The 27,495-nt window shown below is 38.3% G+C and overlaps 1 protein-coding gene across 1 annotated transcript in view; it reads left to right on the top strand.

Moving 5' to 3' along the window:
• The window catches only part of MCC (MCC regulator of WNT signaling pathway), a 437,412-nt gene that overhangs the window by 82,578 nt on the left and 327,339 nt on the right, over positions 1 to 27,495 (top strand). The window contains exon 2 of the mRNA XM_045446793.1: positions 7,435 to 7,682. Coding sequence (XP_045302749.1) covers positions 7,435 to 7,682 — 248 coding nt within the window. The remainder of the gene's footprint in view (positions 1 to 7,434; positions 7,683 to 27,495) is intronic.

Below are 27,495 nucleotides of genomic sequence, written 5' to 3'. Positions count from 1 at the left end.
TTTATTTATGTATTTATGTATTTATGTATTTATTTATTTATTTATTTATTTAAGAGAATGAGCAGGGGAGAGGGACACAGAGAGAGAGAGAGAGAGAGAGAGAGAATCCCGAGCAAGCTCCATACTCAGTGTGGAGCCCAATACGGGGGTTGATCCCACGACCATGGGATCATGACACTCAACCAACTGAGCCACCCACTCAGGCACTCTAGCCCCCATTGTTTGCTTTCATTTGCATTTTCCTTGTGTGTAGTGAGGTTGAGAATCTTTGCACATCTTTTTTGACCATTCAGGTTTTCTTTTATGTTAATTTTCTGCCCATTTTTCAGTGGGGTTGTTACCTTTTTCTTATTGCATTGTAGGAATTCATTTTATATTTAAATACTAATCTTTTGTCTCTCATATCTCAAATTAAATTAATGACTTATTTGGTTTTTTAAAATTTGAAAACATGACTTATCAAAGCACTTCATGCACGTGGTAAAAAAAAACAAAATAAAATGGTACAGAAGAGCTTGTGACAAAATGCAAGTCTTCTGCCCTCCCTCCCTCCCCATGCCCACACCACTCCCTAGGGTAGTTTCTTTCTACCCAATTGTGCTTTTAGTTCTCCTGATCATTTTTTCCATAAGTACTTATACCTTGTATCCTGATATATCAACGTGAACAATATCTCTGTGTTCCATGCTATGAAAGGTAAGGCCACCCGGCTGTACACAGCTCTAAGTATTACCATTCATCATCCTGGCTAGCTGCTCCCATCTCTCTTACATGTTGCTGGAATTTGTTGAAATCCCTTATCTTTGATAAGCTCTTCTCTTTTTATCTTAACTATGGGTTTGTTTCCTTATTTCCCTATTTGTTTTGTTCATCACTTTAATTATTTTACTTGGGAGCAATGATGAAAGACAGATGTATTCATTCCATCCAACAGCTATCCCCAGAAATTACCACAGTAGCCCAGAGCCTGATTTTTTTTATGTCTTATTTATGATTTTTCACACTTTGAATATTTATGGAACTGAAATTAGAGTCTTGTAAATTACATTTTTTTGTGTGTGACTCCAATTGAACAGTTAGGGGCAAAGTGAACTTTCAGACTTTTTTTGAGTTCTTTCATAAGCAACTCCTTCTGGCCTACCTACAAAGGTGTCTTCTGAGAATTATGAGTAGAGGCATCTACCTCTTACTCAAAGTAATGATTGCTTTTGCTCAGCCTTCATTCCAACTGGGTTTGGCATTTAGTATCATTGTGGGGAAGAATAATGTTTTTCTCTGCCTCTGAGCCTCTGTAGATGTAAGCCCATCTTTTCCATTAGCTATTCCTGATGTTAGTCTGTGAATTTCCCTGAATGATAAATAGCTTCATTGAATTTCCACTTCCTACTCAATTTCTTTATAAGTTAAAGGAAGAAGAATAGCCAAGAGACAAAAAGGCTTTTATATATAAAGTAATAGCTGTACATTGCAAAAACATGCAGTTTTGAGCTAGAGTCATCGGTCTTCAGTCATATTTTAATTTTGCTGCCTGGTGACTGGTGTTCTCTACAGAACTAAATATTATCTGACTTGCCAGTTCCTCTTTTATAAACTGGAATCCTTTCTTGCTCATGGTAACATCTTCTGAAGATAAGATATGCATACATGAATATGAATAAATATGAAAAACTTTGTAGAAATGATGAAAGTAAAAAACGGATTTAGAGGACATTTATTTATTTAGAAGAACTTTAGAGGTAGAAATGTTCACCAAAATTTTGTGAAATTAACCAAAATGTTCACTGTGGTTATTGCTGGGTAGAGTGACTGCATGTAATTCGTATTTCCTTCTTTTTGCTTGTCTACATTTTCTATAATGAATGAATGTATTTTCTGAAATAATGTACAAAATTTTGGTTGAGTTTTGGATTGAATGCAAGTGTCTTCTGTGAGATGTTGCTGCTACTGAAATAGTACTTCACTAAATGATCTTGGCCTGGGACAACTGCTGTTTAGTATCTCTTCCTCTGAGAGATGTTCCTGGCCTAGAGCAAAGAAACTGTCATGCTGCTCTGTCACTAAGGCTACAGGGCTGTTGTTTTTATGGTGCCCATTGGTCATTCATACTTACTGAGCATCCGTGTGCTGCCTTATGTGAGAAAATACCAGGAGAGGTATATGTGGGGAAATATCAAATAAATTGGGAACTCCCTTCCAAAGAGTGATCTTTTTTTTTTTTTAATTTTTTTTTCAACGTTTATTTATTTTTGGGACAGAGAGAGACAGAGCATGAACAGGGGAGGGGCAGAGAGAGAGGGAGACACAGAATCGGAAACAGGCTCCAGGCTCTGAGCCATCAGCCCAGAGCCTGACGCGGGGCTCGAACTCACGGACCGCGAGATCGTGACCTGGCTGAAGTCGGACGCTTAACCGACTGCGCCACCCAGGCGCCCCAGAGTGATCATTTTTAACTTCTGAGAATTTTATAAATCAGTCCATCAAAACAAATGTCATGGAGCTCTGCCATGTATAAGGCAATGTCCTAGGTGCGGCACAGATCTTAAGGGAGATTGATGCATGGCCCACACTGGCGTCCAGGACCTTGTGGTCACATTGGGAAGGTTAGACTCGAGCGTGTGAAAATAGTAACAAGAGAGAGAGAGAAATGCAAGTTTCCAAAATTGCATCCAAGAGTTGTCATGCAACTGTGTATAGGCCCTGAGTGAATGGTGCAGGGGCTAACTGCTGTCAGAAGAAGAGCTCACCTGTGGGCCTGAGTGAGCTACAGGATTGCCTGGATTGGACGGACTTGTGGTGAAAGTGGAAGCTACAAGGCTTCCTAAGGCCTGTATTCAGCAATCCTGAAATATTCTTTCTGGCACATGCCATTGGTCCAAGTAAGTCACAAAGCCAACACAGATTCAAGAGCAGGGAAATCGCCTCTGCCTGTTGAAGGGAGGGATAGTGAAGGCACATTGTAGAGGCGCACAGTCATAGGAGAGTATAATTCACCGAGAGCCATTTTAACAACCTAGCACAATGGCTCATGGTAAAACTCTGTGATCCAAGTTCTGTAGGCTTAGCTCCTGGTATGTAAAGGAGAGCTTTGGGAATTTTTTTTCTTCTCGTGTAACTTAGTTTTCTCATCATGTTGATAACAAAAAGTAATTTATTATTCCATCCATATTTAACATAGTAGGTAATAATGTATAGGTATATATAGTCTTTCTGGTTTAATATAAAAGTATTATTAATTAATGATATTGAATCAAGCTGTCCTCACTTGTGTTCACCTGCCAAAATTTAGGTATCGCTGACATTCAAGATGGTGGATGATAGAAGGGAAAGGGTAAGAGCGTTGGAATCAGACTGATTCCAGATTTAGGTTCTTGGCTCTGCCACATAATAGTGCTGTGCCTCTTTCAGCCTTCACATCCTTACCTGTGAAATGGGGATAATAGCACTGCCTCTGCAGGCATGTTGGCTGTTATTGCTAGTTCTGAAGAACTAGCTGAAAGAATTTAGCTTTCATTTAGTTTTTAGAAACTCATACTTCTGGGGCACCTGGGTGGCTCAGTCGGTTGAGCCTCCGACTTCGGCTCAGGGCATGATCTTGCAGTCTGTGAGTTCGAGCCCCACATCGGGCTCTGTGCTGACAGCTCAGAGCCTGGAGCCTGCTTCAGATTCTGTGTCTCCCTCTCTCTCTGCCCCTCCCCTACTCCCGCTCTGTCTTCTCTCTGTCTCAAAAATAAATAAAAACATTTTTAAAAATTAAAAAAAAGAAAGAAACTCGTATTTCTATTTAAAGATTACAATTTGACCATATTTAGTTGAGGGCAATGTATTTTGTTTTTGATCTTTTAGATGAGCCTCTCAGCGGCCCAGTTTTAAAATAAAAGTGTATCATTACGCACTCTCTTCAGTGGTGGCTTTTCTAGAACACAAATTCTTTATTTAAGCCACCTTTTGTAGACTGGAGCTTCACAAGTCTGGACAGAGTTGGGTTTCTCACCAGGGTGCACCCATAAGTGTGCCACAGGCAGAGGAAAGGCATCCTCTGCAGACAGATGTCTCCACTTAGTGAGGTTGTCGGTTCAGTTCAATAAGCACTTGTTTTCCCCTGAGCAGTTTGTGCTTAATTACTAAAGACTTAATCATGAAACTGGGGCATTGTGAAAGATGTACAATCAATAGTTATAACGTAATCATTAATGGATACTATTTATTGAGTACTTAATATATGCCAGGAACTGTTAAGTGCTTTACATGCATTATGTCATTTATTCTCAGAAAACTGCTCTGAGATAGGTGCTTTTATTATTCTCAGGTTTTTTTAATGTTTATTTATTTTTGAGAGAGAGAGAGAGAGAGACAGAGTGTGAGTGGGGGAGGGGCCGAGAGACAGGGAGACACAGAATCTGAAGCAGACTCCAGGCCCTGAGCTGTCAGCACAGAGCCCAACACAGGGCTCTAACCCACGAACCGTGGGATGGTGACCTGAGCTGAAGTTGGACTCTTAACCGACTGAGCCACCCAGGTGCCCCTATTATTCTCATTTTTAAAACCTGAAAAATGACATAGGAATTTATGAAAGTGGTGGAGTATGTTATAGAAAGTTACAAAATACAGATAGGCAAACATAAGAGTGAAGACACCATTTTCCTACCATTCAGAAAAATGTTAGTGACATCTTTTTACGTGAACTTCTGGAATTTAGAAAACCTCTTTATTTCCTACCAAGCCTAACTGTTAAGGCTATTATCTGAAAATATAAAAAAGAAATTTCTATATTAGAATATAAAATTTTTATATTAGAACATTGACCCTTGCCTTCTATTTGGATTACTGCTTTAGCGATCCTGACATCCTGAAGTCTTGGATGAATCCAGCTGAGTATTAGGTTGTATTCAGGGAAGGGAAAAAAAGATAAGCATATGAATGCACTAAAACAAAACAAAACACTGTTCCAGTGTTAGTTATTGCTGGGGAGGAATCACAAAATCTCACTGGCAGAAACAAGAACTTATCCTTGATCATACATCTTGGGGTCAGCTGAAGTGGCTCTTTTTAGGCTACGGGTCTACAGGTTGGCTGAAGTGGGGCCCAAATTGGAGGGTTAATGGCTACTGTGGTTTGTCTTTTCACAATGAAGGGAAAAGTGGCCGGGGACAAGCCCAACTGCATAAATATATATATGCTAACATCCGAGGGAACCAAAGCAAGTTTGATGTCAAGCCTAAAGTTAAGGGAAAAGGAAAGACATACCTACCATGAGTGTCCTTAGCCCTGAGATCAAGGCAAAGGTATGGATGTATAGCACTACTCCAGGGGAATGAAAAATTAAGACTAATAATTTAATCTGCCATTCCTACTTTTATGTGTATGTTTATTTATTCATCTACCCATCCATCTACCCTCCAAATAGATATAATTATATGTACATAGGCATATACATAATACACATATGTACACACACATACACACAAGATAAAACATGTAGCTATGTGTAAAAATATTTCTAAAACATGAAGATGGAATGACATATGGGAGCAGGGTGATTGGCTAGAGAAACTAGTGTAATATAGCAGAAAACCCCAATTAAGAGTAAATATAAAAGCATTCCGAGGGGCGCCTGGGTGGCGCAGTCGGTTAAGCGTCCGACTTCAGCCAGGTCACGATCTCGCGGTCCGTGAGTTCGAGCCCCGCGTCGGGCTCTGGGCTGATGGCTCAGAGCCTGGAGCCTGTTTCTGATTCTGTGTCTCCCTCTCTCTCTGCCCCTCCCCCGTTCATGCTCTGTCTCTCTCTGTCCCAAAAATAAATAAACGTTGAAAAAAAAAATTAAAAAAAAAAAAAAAAAAGCATTCCAAGGACAGGAGCAACAGAAATTTGACAATAAACTGGACACTGGGAACCAGGGAGGGGGAAATTAAGGGTAAGATGGAGTGAAGGAGAAGAAATTAAAATTATCTATCATTCCGTGAGCGTCGGGAAGGTGGGGAAACTGTAGTAGTACTGACCAGGAGCGGCAGTGGTGAAGGGTGGCTGGAAGACAGCAATTGGTCTTACTTTGCATGGTTAGGTTTCAGATATCAGCAAACATCAAATTGGCCATGTTCTCAAAATAATTGAATTTTGGTGGTGTGTTGAGACAGGAGCACAAGTTAGCTTTGTTTGTGACCATGGACGAGTTTCTTATGTCTCTTCCAGCTCTTAAATTCTGTAATCCTTTGACCTTCATTGAGACTTCTAGTTGGAGCAATATGAACAATATGTTTCCCCAAGGAATGCAGATAGAAAAGAACAAGACTTATGTGTCAGGGGTCAAATGATGTCCTCTAGATAAGTGCTCTTGGCCAGCATCATGTTGTTGTTCTTATTGTTCCTTTTTAATTAGTTTTATTTTTTATTTTTAAATTTGAGAACATACAGGCTGGGTATCCTTCTCTAGTCCAGCCCCAGACTCGACCAGCCCCTCTTGTCTTAGATCCATCCACTTCTCACATCTACATAATGTCCTAGTCCTGGAAGATGTGTGGGATTTTGACTCCTGCTCTAAGTCTTAGGGCTAGTTGCTGGTGAGAAGATGGAAAATACTCAAAGAAGATTAAGAAAAACCAGAGGTAGGCCAGCAGTGAGTCATGCAAGTTGAGATTAAATAGTCTTTGAAAGAAGTGCTGAAGTTTGCTGATTGGTTCAGAACAAGCTTGTTAAAATCTTTGTTGTTCTTTTACAACTGGACTAGATTTTAAACTCTGCCAAAGGGAGAAACAATGTCTTTTCTATGTTCTGAAACTTTATCTTGTAGTGAGATTACAGGGCTGCACTCTACAGGTGCTCCATCAATTTCAAAAGAAAGACCGGGAGGAAGAGGCCTGGAGACAGGAGGGAAAAGAGAACCAAAAGATTCTAAGTTGCTCCACTCTTCCAAATAATTTTTTGGGTTTTTTTGAGGAGAGAGAGAGAGCAAGTGAACACAAGTGAGTGAAGGGCAGAGAGAGAGAGAGAGAGAGAGAGAGGCAGGGAGAGAGAGAGAGAGAGACAGAGAGAGAGAGAGAGAGAGAGAGAGAGAGAGAGAGAGAGAAAAGCAGGGCTCACCTGAAGCAGGGCTTGTGTTTTTACCCAAAGCAGGGGTTGTGCTTACCTGATGTGGGACTGAACTCATGAACTGTGAGATCATGACCTGAGCTGAAGTCAGATGCTTAACAACTGAGCTACCCAGGCACCACACTCTTCCAAATAATTAAATAGAGTTCTTGTCTAGAATCACCCAGATGAAACAGATCTTTTTGCACACTTACCACTTTTCTAGAAGCAATGAGGAAGTTGGAAATAGGTTTCCTGTGTGTGGATATGTTCAAGAAATGCTCTTTCCACCCCTCCCCCACCCCCACTGACCACGTTCTCCAGCTCAAATGTCTCTCCTAACGAGTTTTCTTCTGTCCAACCCTCCTGTAGAAATGACTTATTGATGGTCTGCCGCCAACTGAATATGGAAGAGTCTGTGGCTGAGATCATGAACCAGTTGGGCGCAGATGAACATGGGAAGATTTCCTTTCAGGATTTTACAAGGTGCCGCATGCAGCTCGTTCGAGAAATTAGGAAGGAGGAAGTAGGTCTTTCTGAGAAGTCAGACAACTCCTGTAAAAAGAAGAAGCTGAGGGATAGAATTGCATCCTGGCCCACGAGCAGCGACAACAGTTTGGGTAGGTACAACCAGGCAACAGTTTGGTAGTGCTCCACTAGCCCTGCTTGGTGACCTCTGTAAATGAGAGTGGCCTGCCCAGCCTGCTGCTGGCTCATCCGCAGGCTGTCTTCTTGGCCACACTTTCCCTGGGTGAATGTTCCCTACTTCCCCCAATTCTGTCTTACAGTTTCAGTTCTGAGCTTAGTGCATTCTTTATTTTAGTTCTTCCATTTTCCAAGTGTAATAATGCATAGCTATTTAGCTGTTGGAGAAGAAGGGGGCACATTGGATGGGAAAGGTGGTGACTGCACCAGTAGGCCTCAGAAGCTATTTGGGGACTCCTTCAAAGTTTAGTGCAGCTCTGTGCAGTGAGGTTTTAAAAAACCCATCTCTTGTTTGCTTAATCTTTAAAATTTTTTCTACAGAGTTTTCCTGTTCATAAGTATTATTGTTTCCTACTAGTGCAAGATAAGCAATTAGAAAGAAAGGCCCCACAAATGTTGATAATTAATGAAGCTGGGTGATGGGAGCATGGGGTTTATAGTACATTTTTTTGAGCACTCAAATATTTATGTATTGTTAGTATATTTATAATTTTTCACAACTTTTACAAGATTTAAAGGGAAAAACAAGAGGCATCTGAAAGGGTAGCCTGAACAAAGGGCCAGAGGAAAGTATCTGAATTTTCTATTATATTTAAAGGAATTAAAAAAAAATTTTTCCTTGAAAATGTCTCCTGGATCTCTCTCTTTCTCTGTTTCTTTTTCTCCGAGGTAGATCTAGTGGCAGGAAACAAAGCTCCATGTTAATTGTCCATCATTTGTTAAATATATACTAATTAGCATAGATAATTATGTAGTGCCCCACAACACACACACACACACACACACACACACATCCTGAACAGTGCTCTTGGCAGTGAAATCATTTGGAGCATTATTATTGAGTAATTGAAATAATAAACGTGTCCTTATATCCCCTATGCCTTACTATCTTAATGGATTCCATTTTAGCTTCAAATCAGATGTCTGGTAATGCATGTGCTCTCAGCATAATAGGTAGAAATATTTAATTTTTCAAGTAACATTTTTCCGAGTATTAAAGTAATATATGTTCATTATAGAAAAATAAGGGGGGAAAGGCAATCAAAAGAAAATAAAAATCATCCTTAATATCTCACATCCAGAAATAATAGCTACTGTTTAGATTTCTCTCTCTCTCTTTCTCATGTGTGTATATGTGATTTGTTTTTTACTATTTTTTCACATACTTTCTATAGTTTTGTATCCTGAAATTCTTCCTTTGCATTTTCCTCATGCTTTTTAAAATGTTTATTTATTTATTTTGAGAGAGAGAGAGAGAGAGAGTGAAAGAGAGCATGTGTGTGTGTGTACACGCATGTGGTGGGGGGCAGAGAAAGAGGAGAGAGAGAGAGAGAGAGAGAGAGAGAGAGAGAATCCCAAGCAGGCTCTGTGCTATCAGCACAGAGCCCGACATGGGGCTCGATCCTATGAATGTGAGATCACGACCTGAGTCGAAATCAAGAGTCGGATACTTAACCAACTGAGCCACCCAGGTGCCCCTCCTCATGCTTTTAAATAGCATTTGAAAGTATGATTTGTAATACTTGCATGACCTAAAATGCACACACAGTAATGTGTATTAAATGAAAGAATGAGTGGAATTCTTTTTGTAAGCTGTATTTTCTAATTTTTCTGCCAAGAACATGGCCATCTTACATAAATTAATAAGCACACACACAGACACATTTGAAGTAAACTGTGGTATATCCCAACAAGTGAATCCCATGTGGTCACTGAAGTAATATTTACTGTGTATATAGGAGGAATGCTTGTATGGAAAAAAACCTATACAGTCAAAATTTTTATTTTGATGTGCAGTTTATAAATATTCTAAAAGGGACAGTTTTGATAGAATTGCTGCCCACATCTAATTGAATGGGCCATTTCATAGGATTGCCCTAACTAGAGAAAGAGTTGAAAAACAATTCCTTTCAACCTTTATAACTGTATGACTTGGAGAAAAAGGTAATTGAGGGCTGGTGAGTCATAAAACAGTTTGTGAACTGAGGAAATGCCAGCAGATGTGCAACCCTGTGCCAGTTTATCCTGGTAGTTAAAGCTTCAAAGTCAGATCATTTGAGTGTGAATCCTGGTTCTGTCACTTCCTGCCTCCATGACATCAGACAAGTTACTTAACTCTCCAAATCTCAGTTTCCTCATCAAGTGTAGCATGAGAACAATAACTGTTATTTAGAGGAATTTAGATGTTAAATATACATATGAAAAGCACATCAAACAGTGCCTATCACATAATTAGCCCTATATACAAGTTAATATTATCGTTACTGCCACTCAGTTTCATTTCCTATTGATTGTCACAGTTGCAACTCATATGTTGGAAAACAGTCTCCTATTCAATCCAATGTGAGACAAATACATTTAAAACTCTACAATAATTAAACAATGAGTTATGAGTCCCTCTCTTTTCCACATTGCAATCTTCCCTTCTGACTCTATGTAGGTAGAGTCTAGTACTTCCCATCTTGGGGTCAGGGGAGCCCTTTCCTGGCTCCGTGTCCCTTCCAGCTCCTGTCCCACTTCTATGCTCCTCTTCTCAGCAGAACTTTATGAAGAGTTTGTCTACACTGAGTGTTTACCAGTCCTCACCTCTGCCTTCAACCCACTCTTCCCAGCTTTGGTCATCACTGCTCCAATGAACCCACTCTGATTGCCTCCATGTTGACCAACTTGATGGGTCCTCTTCTGGATCTTTGCCATTTTATTCAGCTGACTACTCCCTCACTCCAGCTGCACTTTATTCTTTTGGACTTCTCAACACCACATTCTCCTGGGTTTCTGCCTGCCATTTTGGCTTCCCTTTCTCAGTCTTGGTCTCTAGGGTGCCTTGGAGTTACGATCTCTCCCAGGATGATTTAGTGCCCATGACTTCAAATAATGTTTTTTGTACCAGCGACTCCAATGTATGTATCTAGCCCTGCTTTTTCCCATGAGCTGCCAAATCAGGTAAAAATGACACGTATTCCTGGATGTCTTATAGACCTCTCACCTTTAACACGGTCAAAAGGATTCTTGACCCCCTTCCTTAGTCTTCCTCTCAGGGTCACTGATCTCCCAGATATCCCCATATTGCCAATATCACCACCCTCTCATTTGCTCAAGCCAGCAAGTCCTGTTGTCTCTTTTGTCAAAATACACCCAGAATCTGTCTACTCTCCTTTGCTCCCTTGCCACCACCCTTGCCTAAATCACCATCATGTCTTGCCTTAATTACTAAGATAGCCTATAACTGGCATCCCTGATGCCTACCTTGACCCCCTGTATTCCATTATTTATCCTGCAGTCAGAGTGGTCTTCTTAACATTATGGAAACATGCTTAGCTCATTCCCATGTCTGCAGCATTCCATGGCTTCCATATCTAAAATGACGTCCAAATTCCATACTGCAGTCTGGCTCATACCCACCACTGTAAGTGTTATCATGCTGATTGTCCTGACCTATTATGCTTGTTCTAGCCACACTGACCTTCCTGTTTTCCTCTAACTTAGAAAATTGAGCCAGCCTTCAGCCTTTGCCCTGGCCCTTTCCTCTTGTCTAGAACACTCTTCTTTCTGACCTCATTTTCGGTTATTCAGATTTCATCTTAAATATTCCTTCATTAGAGGCCTTTTCTTTTTTTAAAAAAATTTTTTTAACATTTATTTTTGAGAGACAGAGTGAGCAGGGGAGGGATAGAGAGAGAGGGAGACACAGAGTCTGAAGTACGCTCCAGGCTCTGAGCTGTTGGCACAGAGCCCGATGCGGGGCTCAAACTCATGAACCGTGAGATCATGACCTGAGCCAAAGTCGGACGCTTAACCGGCTGAGCCACCCAGGCGCCCCTAGAGGCCTTTTCACATGCCCTGTTGCTTCATACCACTTATTCTTATCTGACATTACATTATGTACTTATTCTAAGACTCATTTATGTATCTCCCCTAGTACAATGAAAGTTCCACTAAAGTACTGACAGCCTTACAGGGGTACTACTATACCCCAGCACCTGGAACAGAGCTTGGCATATTAGAGATGTTTAGTGTATATTTGTTGCATTTGTTGAATGGGCAGTGCACAGTGTTCATGCTTTTTCAGGGATAAATGGCAGCACAATGCATGGTTCCAGACACCAAGGAACTTATAATTTAAATGTGAAGTTATAATCACATGGCAATTTAAGTAGCAATAAAATTTAAGTTAGAGTCAACAGAGGTTTAGAAGCAACTGAATGGTGCAGAAGATAAGAAAGACTGTGAGCAGGAGTTTCAGGCAAGTTTTACCTGTGGTTGCAATATGGACAGAAGTAGAAAGAATGTTGTACTGCGGTAAGAAAAGCCTGAGAAAAAGTTAGGTTTAACAGTAAAGTGTCAGAAAGATTTTATTGTCAGTCCTGACATTTCACACCACATCCACAGCAGGGAGTTGAGTTGGCAGAAAAAGAAGAGTTATCAAAACATTACATGCTCAAGTTGGAAGAGGAATTTCGAAAGATTCATTTTTCTCAAATGTTTTCCACAGAACACCGATTTCAAAGGATGGTCATAAATATTTTGTGAAGAAAGAATTACTTTTTTAAATACATTTGAAAGCTTTGGATTAAACTAAATTAATAGTTTTCTTTATTGCAAGACATCTCTGAGTCTTTAATATGCTAATATTTCTTGCGACTCTCCAAGAGAAGAATAAAATATATAACATTTCACACATTTAATTGACCATAACTTTTATTTACAAATCTCTTTGTCCTTACATTCTCTGCTGAAATATACTTTGGGGAAAAATTAAGATATCTGAACAACTAGATCATAATAGATTTTTATATCTCTTTTATGTCCACTTAGAAATGATATTAAAAATTTTTAATGTCTTTCAGACAACAGTTATATAAAACTTAAGTTATAGAAATAACAATATTAAAAATGGTTAAAATTACTAATATTTACTGTGCACAAGGCAATTTGGTAGGCACTTTACTTGTATTATATGCTTAGAAAGAAATTCCAGGTTTACCACTGAGTGGCTATGGGATTTAGGTTGCATTCTTGATTATTCTCAGCTTCAGTTTTCTTATCTGTAAAGATAAAGTGGTAATACCTGCATTAGAGGATAATTGGAAGGACTTAGTGAGATATCATTTGTAAAGTTCCTACACAGTGCCTATTCACATTAGGTTTTCAATAAATAATAGTGTTCCTATAATAATTATCATTATCATCTCTAATCCTTGTGACTACCTTCCAAGTTTAGAATAGAATCCTCCATAGACAGTGGAAGACAGAGACTTGAAGAAGTTACTTGCCTTGCTCTAAGCCACAGAGCTAATAAGGAGTTGAGAACACTAAAACGTTGATTATTGAAAAAGATGATTCTCGGAGTCCCCTGGAACTTAGTCTTAATGATCAAGATGCCAACTAAAAGAATACTGCCATCCAGAGGCCACTCCCAGAAATTGTCGGCACATGGTCCCCAGGGTCTTGAGAAGGGATCTGAGAGGACAATTCCTGCTAGGTAAACCCATCCCTTTGGCAATGAAGTGATGGCATACATTACATCAAAATAGTTATGAGGTTTAATGTGTGCTCCCTAATTTCCCAGTGGAAAACAAGTGGTTTAGGTTTATTATAATCACTTGTAATTTTCATTTAAAATTTTGTGATTTAATTTTTTTCATTTTGAAATGTAAATTTTAAAAATTAAATCACATTTTAAAAACCATGATTTAATTTTTTTTTCAATTTTCTTTGTGATTAGGAAAGACTGGAGTTAAAAAAAATCCTAACTTTAGATATTTATACATGTTCACCATTCCATTGAAGCCTTTATTTAAACATGCCCTTTTAAATAAATAGTTTTTTACTTCAACCAACCTGTAAACTTTACACATGATTTCCACATATTTTTGTCAAATGTGTGAATTTTGTGAAAGAGATAGTGCTTCAGGGTGAGGACCACTGAGAAACACCACTGAATTGCCTGAGGAGAATTGATAAAATCCTTCAAGTTTGCCTAATGAGGTTGTTACAAGCCTATGCTTTTTAGATCTTTGGGGGCACTTGTTTTTCTTCCTTTGGTCAGATCTCAGAGAGCCCAGGAACTTATTTGAATCAAATCCCTATAGTTTTAAAACATTGTTTAAGACAGCAGACTTTAAAACCTGTTAATTAATACAACTAAGTTTAATTTATGCTAAGATTAGAACACTGGGCACATTTTCCAATAACCTATATCTTCAAAGATACTTTATTGGTCTTGCCTTAAGTTATATTCCCACCTGATGTTTCAGACTTCATTACTGCTCTGGTAATGCCCCTGTGGTCCAGCAGGAACATACAAAGTACTGTAGTGTCTCAGAGAAACCAAAATAGCAAGGCTTTTACTTAACAGGAACTCAAAGTAAAAAAAAATAGATCAAAGAACATATAGTTTAGGCAGAAAGGTCTCCAAACCCCACATGTAAGGAGATACTGATTGCTTATCAGATTTAAAGAAATAAATAAGCAGCTCCCTGAATGTTGGTTTAGTATCTTGCTTTCAAAAAATTAAAGCCACAATTAGTTAATATACATAAAACCTGTCTAGTCCTGACACATCCCAATTTTTTCCAGAATGAGTGTTACTCTTAAATATTGTTGGGGCTTTTTCTGTGTATATAAAAATTCTTCTAAACTCTTGAAACAGGTTAAATTAAGTGAGACAAGAAGGCATTTTCCAATTCAGCTGGGTTATCCCTAGTATGTAGGTTTCTGGCTGGTGAATTAAGAAAATAAAAAAATGTTTTAAATCCCCTATGGGTTCTGTGTGAGCAATTAATAATTAACACAGAGCCTTTTAAATAAAATCACTCATGAGAGTGATTCAGTGTTAAAAGTACTGCCCAACTAGCATAAAACTAGACTGAAATCACAGTAGATTTTGGTCCCACTTGAAGGTTCTGGAAGTTTGTTTTTTTACTGGCGGTAGTGGTAGTTTTTTTTGCAAACTCTAAGCTTTATGTCACAGAGTGAACACTATGTTTATTTAACTTATTCTACTCCTAAATCAGGAGTTAGAATAGGCTTTTAAAGTCTTTAAGTAATAGATACCATTTCACATTTTTTTTTTATGATTCCAACAAGTACAACATAGTTTTGTTGCATTACAGGGTCCTATATTGATTTGCCAAAATTTTGCAGTTTGGAGAAGGAATTGCCTTCTTTCTCTTTTTTTTTTTTTAAGTTTTTATTTAAATTCCAGTTAGTTAACATACAGTGCCATATTAGCTTCAGGTGTACAATACAGTGATTCAACCCTCCATACATCACCTGGTGTTCATCACAAGTACACTTCTTAATCCCCATGGCCTATTTAACCCATCCTCCCACCCACTTCCCTTCCAGTAGCCCTTAGTTTGTTCTTTATAGTTAAGAGTCTGTTTCTTGGTTTCTCTCTTTTTTCCTCTTTGCTTATTTATTTTGTTTCTTAAATTCCACATATGAGTGAAATCATATGGTATTTGTCTTTCTCTGACTGACTTACTTCACTTAGCATTATTCTCTCTAGCTCCATCCATGTCCTTTCAAATGGCAAGATTTTATTCTTTTTTATGGCTGAGTAATATTCCATTATATATATGGAATATATATATTCTATTATATGTATATATATATATATATATATATATATATATATATGTATATGTATATGTATGTAATCTCACATCTTCTTTATCCACTCATCAATTGATGGACACTTGGAAAGAATATCCAATGGGAAAAAGAATGTCTCTTCAACAAACGATGTTGTGGAAAGCTGGACAGAGACATGAAAAAGAATGAAACTGAACCACTTTCTTACACCGTACACAAAAATAAATTGAAAATGGATTAAGGAGCTAAATGTGAGACCTGAAACCATAAACATCCTAGAAGAGAACACAGGCAGTAACTTCTTTGACATTGGCCATATCAACTTCTTTCTAGATATGTCTCCTGAGACAAGGGAAACAAAATAAAAAATAAACTGTTGGGACCACATCAAAATAAAAAGCTTCTGCACAGTGAAGGAAACAATCAACAAAACTAAAAGACGACTTATAGAATGGGAGAAGATATTTGCAAATGACATATCTGATAAAGGATTAATATCCAAAATATATACAGAAATTATACAACTCAACGCCCAAAAGATGAATAATCCAATTTTAAAAAAAGCAGAAGACATGAATAGACATTTTTCCAAAGAAGACATACAGATGGCCAACAGACACATGAAAAGATGCTCAACATCACTCATCATCAGGGAAATGTAAGTCAAAACTACAATGAGAATCACCTCACAACTGTCAGAATGGCTAAAATAAAAAACACAAAAAATAACAGGTGTTGGTGTACTGTTGATGGGGAATGCAAACTGGTGCAGGCACTCTGGAAAACAGTATGGAGGTTCCTCAAAAAATTAAAAATAGAATTACCCTCTGATCCAGCAATTGCGCTACTAGGTATTTACACAAAGAATACAAAAGTGCTAATTCAAAGGGATACATGTATCCTTATGTTTATAGCAGTATTATCTACAATAGCCGAATTATGGGAACAGTCATTTCACATTCTTTTGTTGCATAATAATAATACTGTCAAGCAACTGTCTGTAGTTTGATTGGTCTTTAGACTTAGTTTGGGTAGATTTGGTCAGTTCTCTGATTAATTTAGTTGACTTATATCTCTTTTTATTAATCATTGCCTTTCCTATTTTTGAGCAGTTCCTAAACCCTCCTGATTTGTCTGTTCATACTTCTCAGAGCCTAAGCTTCGAAATGCTTTGCAGCTTCCTGCTTCACTCCTTGGAACATTCTTTTTTTTTTTTTTTTTTTTTTATTATTGTTATTTTTTTAGTAAGCTTTATGACCAATGTGGGGCTTGAACTCACGACCCTGAGAGCAAGAGTCACATGCTCTACCGACTGAGCCACTAGGCACCCCCACTTCTTGGAACATTCTCACAACCATGAAAAGAAGTCTGGGCTAGACTAACAACGGTGAGGGACAACACAGAGAGGCCTAGGCAATAGGTAGCATCATGGCCCAGACACATAAGTGTGCATGTCTTAGTTCTTCCATCCCCAGTCGAGCTACCAGATGACTGCAAGTTATGTTAGTGAGTCTAGATGAGATAAGATGGAGAACTGCCCATGTAAGCCCCGCCCAAATTATTGACCAATTATTGACAGAATCACAAGAAACAATGAGTTATTGCTGTTTCAAGTCACTAAGTTTTGTAATGGCTTGTTATGTGTCAGTAGATAAGTGATACACATAAAGAATTACCCTTGTTTGTGAAATTATTATGAATATGAATGAAAACAAAAGGCCCAAAGCCATCTGTAGATTCAATGCAATCCCTATCAAAATTCAATGCATTTGGGGTGCCTGGGTGGCTCAGTCCGTTGAGCATCCGACTTCAGCTCAGGTCATGATCTCGCTGTCTGTGAGTTCGAGCCCCGCATTGGGCTCTGTGCTGACAGTTCAGAGCCTGGAGCCTGCTTCGGATTCTGTGTCTCCCTCTGTCTCTGCCCCTCCCCTGCTCATGCTCTGTCTCTCTCTCTCTCTCTGTCAAAAATAAATAAACGTTAAAATTTTTTTTAATTCAATGCATTTTTTTCACAGAAATAGAGCAAACAATCCTAAAATTTGTATGGAACCACAAAAGACCCAAATAGCCAAAGCAATCCTGAGAATGAAGAACAAAGCTGGAGGCATCACACTTGCTGATTTCAAGCTATATTATAAAACTATAGTAATCAAAACCATATGGTATTGGCATAAAAACAGACTCCAGACCACAGGAATAGAATCAAGAGCCCAGAAAAAAGCCCATGCATATAGTATCAGCTGATACTTGACAAGGGAGCTAAGAATCCTGAATAGGGAAAGGATTGTCTCCTCAATAAATAGTATTGAGAAAACTGGATATTCACATGCAAAAGAATGAAATTGGACCCCTGTCTTACACCATTCACAAAAATTAACTTGAAATGGATTAAAGACTTAAATATAAGACCTGAAACTGTAAAACTAATAGAAGAAAATATAGGAAAAACTCCCTGACATTGGCCTTGGCAGCAATTTTCTGAATATGACCCTAAAAGCACAAGCAACAAAAGCAAAAATAAGTAAGTGGGACTACATCAAACTAAAAGTCTTCTGCACAGCAAAATAAACAATTAGCAAAGTGAAAGGAAACCTATAGAATGGGAGAAAATATTTGTAAACCATCCATCTGATTAAAGACTAATATCCAAAATATATGAGGCACTCCTGTAACCCAATAACAGGGAAAAAAATGCAAACTGAAAATGGGTGGAGGGCTTGAATAGACTTTTTTCCAAAGAAGACTTACAAATGGCCAGCAGGTACATGAAAAGATACTCAACATTACTAATTATCAGGGAAATGCAAATCAAAGCAGCAATGAGATATCACCTCACACCTGTTAGAATGTCTACCATCAAAAAGACAAGAGATAACAAGTACTGGCAAGGATGTGGAGAAAGGAAACCCTTGTACACTGTTGGTGTAGATATTAATTGGTGCAGCCACTGTGGATAATAGTAGAGGTTCCTTAAAAAATTAAAAATGGAATTACCAAATGATACAGGAATCCCACTTCTGGGTGTATATCTGAAGGAAATGAAATTATTATATTGAAGAGGTATCTGCACTCCCATGTTCATTGCAATATCATTCACAATACCTAAGACATGGAGACAACCTGAGTGTCCACTGATGGATGAATGGATAAAGAAGATATGGCATATATATCTATACCAGAGTACTAGTCAGCCATGACAAAGAAGGAATCCTGCCATTTGTGACAACATGGATGGAACCATGAGGGCATTATGCTAAGCAAATATGTCAGAGAAATACAGGTACTGTATGTTCTCATTTATATGTGGAATGCAAAAACGTGGATTTCAAAGAAATAGAGTAGAATGGTGGTTGCTAGGGGTTTGGAGGCAGGAGAAATGGGGACATGTCAGTCAAAGGGTATAAGCTTAGTTATAAGATGAGTAAGTTCTAGGGATCCAATGTACGGCATGGTGACTATAATTAATTACATTGTATTATATACTTGAAAGTTTTTAAGAGTAGATCTTCAATGTTATCACCACACATAAACACAAATAATAATCATGTGAGGGGATGGAGGTGTTACCTAACCTTCCTGCAGTAATCGTTTTGCAATATATATATGGTGTGTCAAATGATCACTTTACACTCCTTAAACTTACATGTGTTATATATATGTCAGTAACATGTCAATAAAGCTGGAAAACAAACACAAAATATATAAAGAGAACTAGTTCAGAGTTCTATATGATCAAATAAAGCACATGTGAGGTGAACAAGGTATGCAAAGGAGATGAGAAAGGAAAATCATTGTTGGACAGAAACAAGACAAGACTCTTGTAAAAAAAATAAATAAATAAAGCCCAAGCTGATCTTGGAGAATTGGAAAGAAGTAAAAGGATGTAGAAATAAGAAAACATACCTAGGTGGTGATGAGGTAGAGAAGGGTTCATTAGAGAGTATTTAACCTGTATTTGAGTTAAATGTCCTTGTACCTCACACTGAGTTCTGTGGACATTTGGGGAGCACATGGAAGTGTTTGGGGTTGCTGGGAAGGTTATTAAATGCCCCCAAACAAACATGGTGCATAATCTCAAGCATCAGTGTAATTGATTATTTGGAGGAAAAGTTGTATAACTTGATAAGTTTAAAAAAAATTGTATTAAAGGAAATGCTGATATATGAGTAGTAGAATTCAAAATAAATGTTTCTTTTCTTTCTTTTTTAAATGTTTTGTTTGTTTTTGAAAGAGAGAATGCAAGCATGGAAGGGGAAGTGGGGGCAGGGGATCTGGAGCAGGCTCCATGCTGACAACAGCAAGCCCAATGCAGGGCTTGAACCCATGAACCATGAGACCATGATCTGAGCTGAAGTCAGAATTTCAACCGACTGAGCTACCCAGGCGCCCCTGAATTTTCAATGTAAAACATGAGACTTGAAAGAAATCTCTGGCTTGGGGTAATTACACACTTCTTTGCCCACTGCCTTTGGAGTACTTGGGTGAAGACTGAGAGAAGCACTGTATTAAAGGATTCCTTCACGTACAAACCTTAGAGCTTTTTTTCTCTTCTAGTTTGTCTTCTTGGGCTGTTTAGGGCTCTTGACATTTAAGCTGATGATCACTCTGTTATCAGACAGTAACTTACAGAGCCCATCAGGGTCAGGGGGTAAAAAGGATATAAGGTTGCCCAAACACTGTTAAGATTACCAGCAAAGACATTTTCTAGAATGACTATTCCAATGGCTTTGCTGTTTAGAAGGAGGAGGAGGAGAAGGAGGAGGAGGAGGGGGAGAAGGAGAAGGAGAAGAAGGGGAGGAAGGGGTGGAGGAAGGGGAGAAGGTGAGGAGGAGGAGAAGAAGAAGGCTCAAGGGAGCCTTGTCACAGGGACATAATCCTACAATGAAAGTGTATTAATGCAGAAAAATCTTGGTTATTACAGCAGCTTATATGTGGCATATCTTGCTTTCAAATTATGAGCATAATTAAGGATATAATATGATAATCTCCTTAATATATCTCAGATCTAGTAACCTACAGATCAGCAGCATCCACTAAAACTAAATATTTTCCTTTTTCCTAACTCAGGGAAAATAGAAAATATTGAAATAGAAAGAAAATCTGTTTGCGTTTAGCCTGAGAAATCATGTCATTTGCCATGAAGAGGCCAAAAGATCTTCTGAACAAGGGAATAGGAGAGGATATTGTAAATCACTTCACCTCAAACCCCTACCAAGTTATGACCTCACTGGTTATTTGAGGTGTTGTGGGATCTCAGATAACTGAACCCGTATATTAGAATGTAAGTGCCAAACAGCTAATGAAATCAAAGATAACAAATGACTTTGACACCATCTGAGAAAGTGAAAATAATCAAGAATCAGATGTATGTTATTTATCAGGCTGAAAATGTTTCTGTATTGGATATATTTGGACTTTGATTCTTTGTGTTTATTTGGCTTTTCATAGTCTGAACTCTGAATTCTGCACTTAAAGATGTCAAATCTATTTGTAGTACATTGACTATCATCTGTCCATTTTGCAGTCACTGTAGGCAAAAGGAAACAATAAAGGACAATGTAAGAAGGAAAGAACAGGGTGCATTCTTTTTTTTTTTTAATGTTTATTTATTTTTGAGAGAGAGAAAGAGAAGTGAGCGGCAGAGGGGCAGAGAGAGGGAGAGAGACACAATCTGAAGCAGGCTCCAGGCTCCAAGCCATCAGCACAGAGACTGACGCGGGGCTCAAACTCACGAACCATGAGATCGTGACCTGAGCCAAAGTCAGATGCTCAACCAACTGAGCCACCCAGGCACCCCTGGTGTATTCCTTTTTAAACTTTTAAGCAAGCATATATAAGATCACCGGATTCTCAGGTATTTTTTGAGATATTTTTTTAAATGTTTATATTTGAGAGAAAGAGCGAGAGCAGGAAGGGGCAGAGAGAGGGGAACAGAGGATCTGAAGCAGGCTCTGTGCTGACAGCAGAGAGCCCAATATGGGGCTGGAACTCAAAAACCATGACATCATGACCTAAGCCAAAGTCGGATGTTCAACCGAGTCACCCAGGCACCCTTTATTTCTTGAGATATTAAATAGTTTATATTTCTTTTGCAGGTCATTACCTCCTATACGTCACTATGCTGTTCTGTGGTGGTCGAAATTCTTGGAAAATGATGTTTCAAGTATTACACACTGGTCCTTATTTCTTTCTGATTTAATTTTTTGCTGTTTTTTTTCTGGCTATTTGGTGCCGCTCTTTTTGAATATATTATTTTAACTCACTTCCCAATGGTATAAATTACTTCATTTTAGTCAGCAAAAAATAAAAAGTTCATGGGAATCCAGATGTGCCTATCTCAAGGGTAATCCTGGCATGAAGGGCACCCCTGATTACCTGTGTTGATTGTATCTTTTGAACGACATATAACACAATAAGATTGTTCATCTATTTTCCCTCCAGCATGATTTAACTGAAGCAATTCATTAAGTGTCACTGTATTTATGGGATGTTGAAGCCATTCCAATTCCAGTGGCAGTGGTACAACTTGGCAAGATTTTAGATATTTTTCATGGAGTAAAAATGATTTCTTGGCTGAGATAAAGGCTCAGTCTGCTCACAGAAAGAGTTTAGTTTGGCCAGACTCTTTCATTGTCCATTGTTCATTCTAGAGAATCTGTCACTCAACATTAAAATCACAAAAGGCTCAGGAAGGCTTATTTTGCTTCCTGTTTTATCTCTCTCAAGGCTACTGCAAGTTCATTGGAGAATATTAATAAAAGGACATTAGTAAGTGACTGTTTAAATCAGTTAAATTTTTATGGTTGTTTTGGAAGCATTTTGTATGGTTTCCAGTGGATCCATTTATGTTTGCTATCTACAAGAAAAACATTCTCACTTCTAGTTGAAGCAGAATTTAATCTGATATGTTGTGTATTTATTTAGCTTTCATTTTATGGATGTGTATAAGTCAGTTCTAGATAAATTTTAATGCAAACTAATTATCATGTCAGATTTGTCTCTTGGTATTTGTAGTGTTTTCTTTGATTTATCTGACTTAAGATTTAGAGTATTTTGATAAAAGTTTGCCCTTGAATTATAGTACAGCCCAGAGGGTTTGTTACATATCATCTAGTTTTACTCTACATAGTATAGATGAGGAAATGGAGAGGAAGTGTTAAATAATGATAATTCTCATGTCACAGAGTTAGCTGGTGACATGGCTGGGGCTAGACTATACCTCTCCTGACTCCTGACTTAATTGTTTTTCTAACAGTTCACACCGCTGTATTCTTTTCTATTTTTCTCCTGCTGTATTAACAAAAACTTAGAATTCCAATTTCCAAGATGGTTTTCATTTTCTTGTTAAGAATTTCTTCATCGAGATTTAGGTGTGAAAATGCCACCCTGGACTCCTAAAGAGTTAATTTAATTACCATTGCCACCTATTTTAGTTGCTTTCATGCCAAAATCAAAACACTCATAATGTTTAGATTTTTCTAGCACTTTACACAATGCCTTTTTCTTTTTACTTAGTTTGTATTATCTTTCAAAGCATTTTTCACATAGTATATCTCATTTGGGTAACAGTAACTAGACCCAGAATCTCAGGGATGTAAACATCAACATTTTCACCTTGCTGTGTATATGTCAACACAGTACTTAGTGAGATTTAATCTCACTAAGGGTGTGTTAGTGTTTAGTGAGATGGTACTGGCTTTTGGGCAAAAGCTCTCTTCATAACAAAAGCACCCCATTTTAAGTGTATGCCTCTTATATGACTATCGGGACTATAATATGGTGTATACTTAGGTCTATGAAGCCACAGCCCTGAGAAGGGTGGGGTGTCCTCTGAAGGGGAAGGTGATTGCTAGTAGTTCCTCCCAGTCTGTCACCTGAGAAAGAGTAGGTCATCAGACGCAGACCTGCAGTTCATGAGGGTTGCAAATGTTTACCGAAGGCAGGTAGACAATGTGAGCAAGCAAAGTTGACTAGATGGAGGCTCCAGCAAACTGCAAGGCATGTGCCTATTTGCCAAGGGTAGCTAATGCTCAACTGTAGCCGAATGTTGCCCTGTGGGACAAGGGGCCACATGTTTCCAGATCTTGTGTGTGTGTTTCATGCCTGTGTGTGTGTGTTCAATGCAGAACATATTTTTGCCTTTATTAAATATGATTTCTCCAGATTCTCAATGTTGATGGCTAAAGTTTTAAAAGAGGATTCTTAAGTAGAGCAGAACTGACAAAATATATCTGTGAGCTAGATATAGTTCATAGCCCACCAGTCTGCTACTTGTGCAGGAGATAGCTTCTTTCTCAGTCTTCATTACCTTGCTTTTGGGATGAGAGGAATTAGGTTATCTGGTCTTATGCTTGTAAATATTGGGAACTGTGATAATACCCGATAGATAGGGCTGTACTGGGAATTACGATGGGGTAGGGCTAGTACCCACGAATGGTAAGTCACCTCAGATATGCCGTAGTAGTTTCTTGCCACTCCTATGTTAATTCTCTTTAGACATTTGCAAAATCTTCTATGAATGCTGCCACTGTGCTTTGTTTGGGGTATTAAGGAATTAAGAGTTGTCCATTCTTGGGCCACCATACCAAAGGGAACTAGTTCTACCTCTTTGTGGCCTGGGAATGGATGCAGGCATAATTAGATGGAAATCCTAAAGGGGAAGGTGAATCATAGAGGACAACAGTTAAGGTTATGAGGTTCTTCTTCATCATCCGTTGTGGAGATTCTCCATCCATTGCCAGTCTTGTAGAATAAGAGGTTTGTTTTTATTAAGGGAGTTGGCTATTTTCATACACCTTTCTGCTGATTTGCTTTGATGTTGGCTAATTTATATCCTGAGAGTCTATTCCTTTGGTATATCCCCAAGAAATGCTTTGTCCCCATTTTCTAAAAACCAAATACCAGACAACATAGTTAGTCTTATCAGTCATTCCTACTGTATATTAATAAGATAACCAGATTTTTATTTGAAGTGATTCTATTGAGGGAGGAGCCACAGGAAAGGTCTTGAAGGACAACAGTAGATGAAGGAAAATTTGAGTTGTGGAGAAAAATCTGAGGAAGGAAGGGGGGGTGAGGCTTATGAAAACCATTTTGTCTGTGTTACTCCTGCCTATGCCTGGTCTGATAAAGTTCCCATTCATCTAAGATGGCAGAGATCAGTGTTTCCTGAACTGGACCCAATAAACTATAGTCATTTTGGGAATGTTGATCTGAAATCTGGAATACATCATATGGCCTAATGGGGCAAACAACCAAGGAGCACCAGATGTCTGAGAAATTCCTCTAAAATGAGAAATAGAGACCAAAACAAGAAGAAAACTTAATTTAAATGGAATGGAGACTCTGCAAGGAGAACACTCAAAATAATCCCACTTCATGGGTGCCTAGGTAGCTCAGTCGGTTGAATGTCTGACTCTTGATTTTAGCTTAGGTCCTGATCTCAGGCTTGTGGGTTTGAGCCCCACATTGGGCTCCACGCTGGGCTTGGAGCCTGTTTGAGATTCTCCCTCTCCCTCTCCCTCTGCCTGTCCCCAAATTTAAAAAATAGAAAAAAATCCCTCTTTAATATATTATGAAATACAGGAGAAAATACGTGTACACACACACGCATACATACACACATACAGAAACACACACAAAGAATAGGATAAAAAGAAACATTAAAATGGGGCGCCTGGGTGGCTCAGTTGGTTAAGCGTCCGACTTTGGCTCAGGTCATGATCTTGCGGTTTGTGAGTTCGAGCGTCGGGCTCTGTGTTGACGGCTCAGAGCCTAGAGCCTGATTCAGATTCTGTGTCTCCCTCTCTCTCTGCCCCTATCCCTCTCTTCATTAAGATAAGTTGTAAAGATATATGTCAAGCAAAATGGTAGTGGTTCCAGACAGAAGTTCTGAGTTGCAAGAGAAAAAGAAGAATAAAGAAAGTAGTGAACACGTGGATAAACATAAATAAGCAGAGTAAAACAATAATACTGTGTTCTGGAGATTTAGGGAAAATAAATATAAAACAATAGTAGCCTATAAGTTGGGAGCGGGATGGATAGATTTCAAATTTTCTAAGGTCCTAATATGGTCCAGAGATAGGTAAATAAATTCATAAGCTTTAGATTTTAATAAATTAAGGATGCATGTTGTAATTTCTAGCATAATCACTAAAATAGAAAATATTTTTTGTTTGTTTTTGTTTGGTTTTGTTTTTAATTTGTTTTTAATTAAAATTTTTTTTTTTATTTTTTAAATTTACATCCAAATTAGTTAATATATAGTGCAACAATGATTTCAGGAGTAGATTCCTTAGTGCCCCTTACCCATTTAGCCCATCCCCCCTCCCACAACCCCTCCAGTAACCCTCAGTTTGTTCTCCATATTTATGAGTCTCTTCTGTTTTGTCCCCCTCCCTGTTTTTATATTATTTTTGTTTCCCTTCCCGTATGTTCATCTGTTTTGTCTCTTAAAGTCCTCATATGAGTGAAGTCATATGATTTTTGTCTTTCTCTGACTGACTAATTTCACTTAGCATGATACCCTCCAGTTCCATCCATGTAGTTGCAAATGGCAAGATTTCATTCTTTTTGATTGCCGAGTAATACTCCATTGTATATATATACCACATCTTCTTTATCCATTCATCCACCGATGGACATTGGGGCTCTTTCCATACTTTGGCAATATTGTTGATAGTGCTGCTATAAACATGGGGATGCATGTGTCCCTTCGAAACAGCACACCTATATCCCATGGATAAATGCCTACTAGTGCAATGGCTGGGTCATAGGGTAGTTCTATTTTTAGTTTTTTGAGGAAACTTCATACTGTTTTTCAGAGTGGCTGCACCAGCTTGCATTACCAGAAAGAAAATATTTTTTTAAATTTTTATTTATTTTCAAAAGTTTATTTATTTAGTTAGTTAGTTACTTATTTAACTAATCTTTACACCCAAAATGGGGCTCGAAGTCATGACCACGAGATCAAGAGTCTCATGTTCTTCTGACTGAGCCAGCCGGGCACCCCTAGAAAGAAAATGTTTAACAGTCAAACCTATAGATTTAAAAAGTGAAATGAGGGGCGCCTGGGTGGCGCAGTCGGTTAAGCGTCCGACTTCAGCCAGGTCATGATCTCGCGGTCCATGAGTTCGAGCCCCGCGTCGGGCTCTGGGCTGATGGCTCAGAGCCTGGAGCCTGTTTCCGATTCTGTGTCTCCCTCTCTCTCTGCCCCTCCCCTGTTCATGCTCTGTCTCTCTCTGTCCCAAAAATAAATAAATGTTGAAAAAAAAAATTTAAAAAGTGAAATGAGAACATTTTTCAAAGGGCAAGAAAAGAGAAATAAATATAGAACAAATTAGATGTATAGGAAGAAGAAAATGAGGTGAAAGAAATTAATCCTTGTATTAGTAATTCAATTGAAAATAAATAGATTAAATTCTATAGTTAAAAAACAGATGGTAAGAATGGATTGTAAAAATCTGCCTGACAGGGATGCCTGGGCAGCTCAATCAGTTAAGCATCCAACTCTTGATTTTGGCTCAGGTTATGATCTCATGGTTTATGAGATTGAGCCCCACGTTGAGTTCTGTGCTCAGAGTGCAGAGCCTGCTTGGGATTCTGTCTCTCCCCCTCTCTCTACCTCTCTCCCCACCTCTCAGAATAAATAAACATTACAAACATCTCCTTGGCAGTGTTATTGATCTATAGGTTCATTGCCCTGCATTCTACATATATTGGAATGAACCTATAAATCAATAACACTGCCCAAACCCCATATGATGGGAAATTAAGCAACATACTCTGAAATAGCCCATGGAGCTAAGACAAAATTATGACCATTTAAAAATAATTTGAATTGAAGGATTATGAAAATATTAATTGAAATGCAGCACTTAGAGGAAATGTGATGGCTTTATAAGAAAATAAAAAAGGGCTGAGTTGAGCATCCATTCCAAGAATTTAGAAAAAGAACAGCAAAATAAACACAAAATAGAAAAAGGGATATAATAAAAATAAGAAATATTAACGAAATACGAAACAAGCACACAATATAGAGGCACAATAAAAACAAAAGATGAGTTTTTAAAAAGATTTATGAAATTGATAACTTCTTGGCAAGAATGCTAAAGTAAAAAAAGAGAAGGC

The sequence above is a fragment of the Leopardus geoffroyi genome, chromosome A1, assembly GCF_018350155.1.
Source record: "Leopardus geoffroyi isolate Oge1 chromosome A1, O.geoffroyi_Oge1_pat1.0, whole genome shotgun sequence".
Taxonomy (NCBI): Eukaryota; Metazoa; Chordata; class Mammalia; order Carnivora; family Felidae; genus Leopardus; species Leopardus geoffroyi.
Note: the sequence above shows the minus strand (reverse complement) of the source record. Positions and strands in the feature narration are given on the sequence as shown.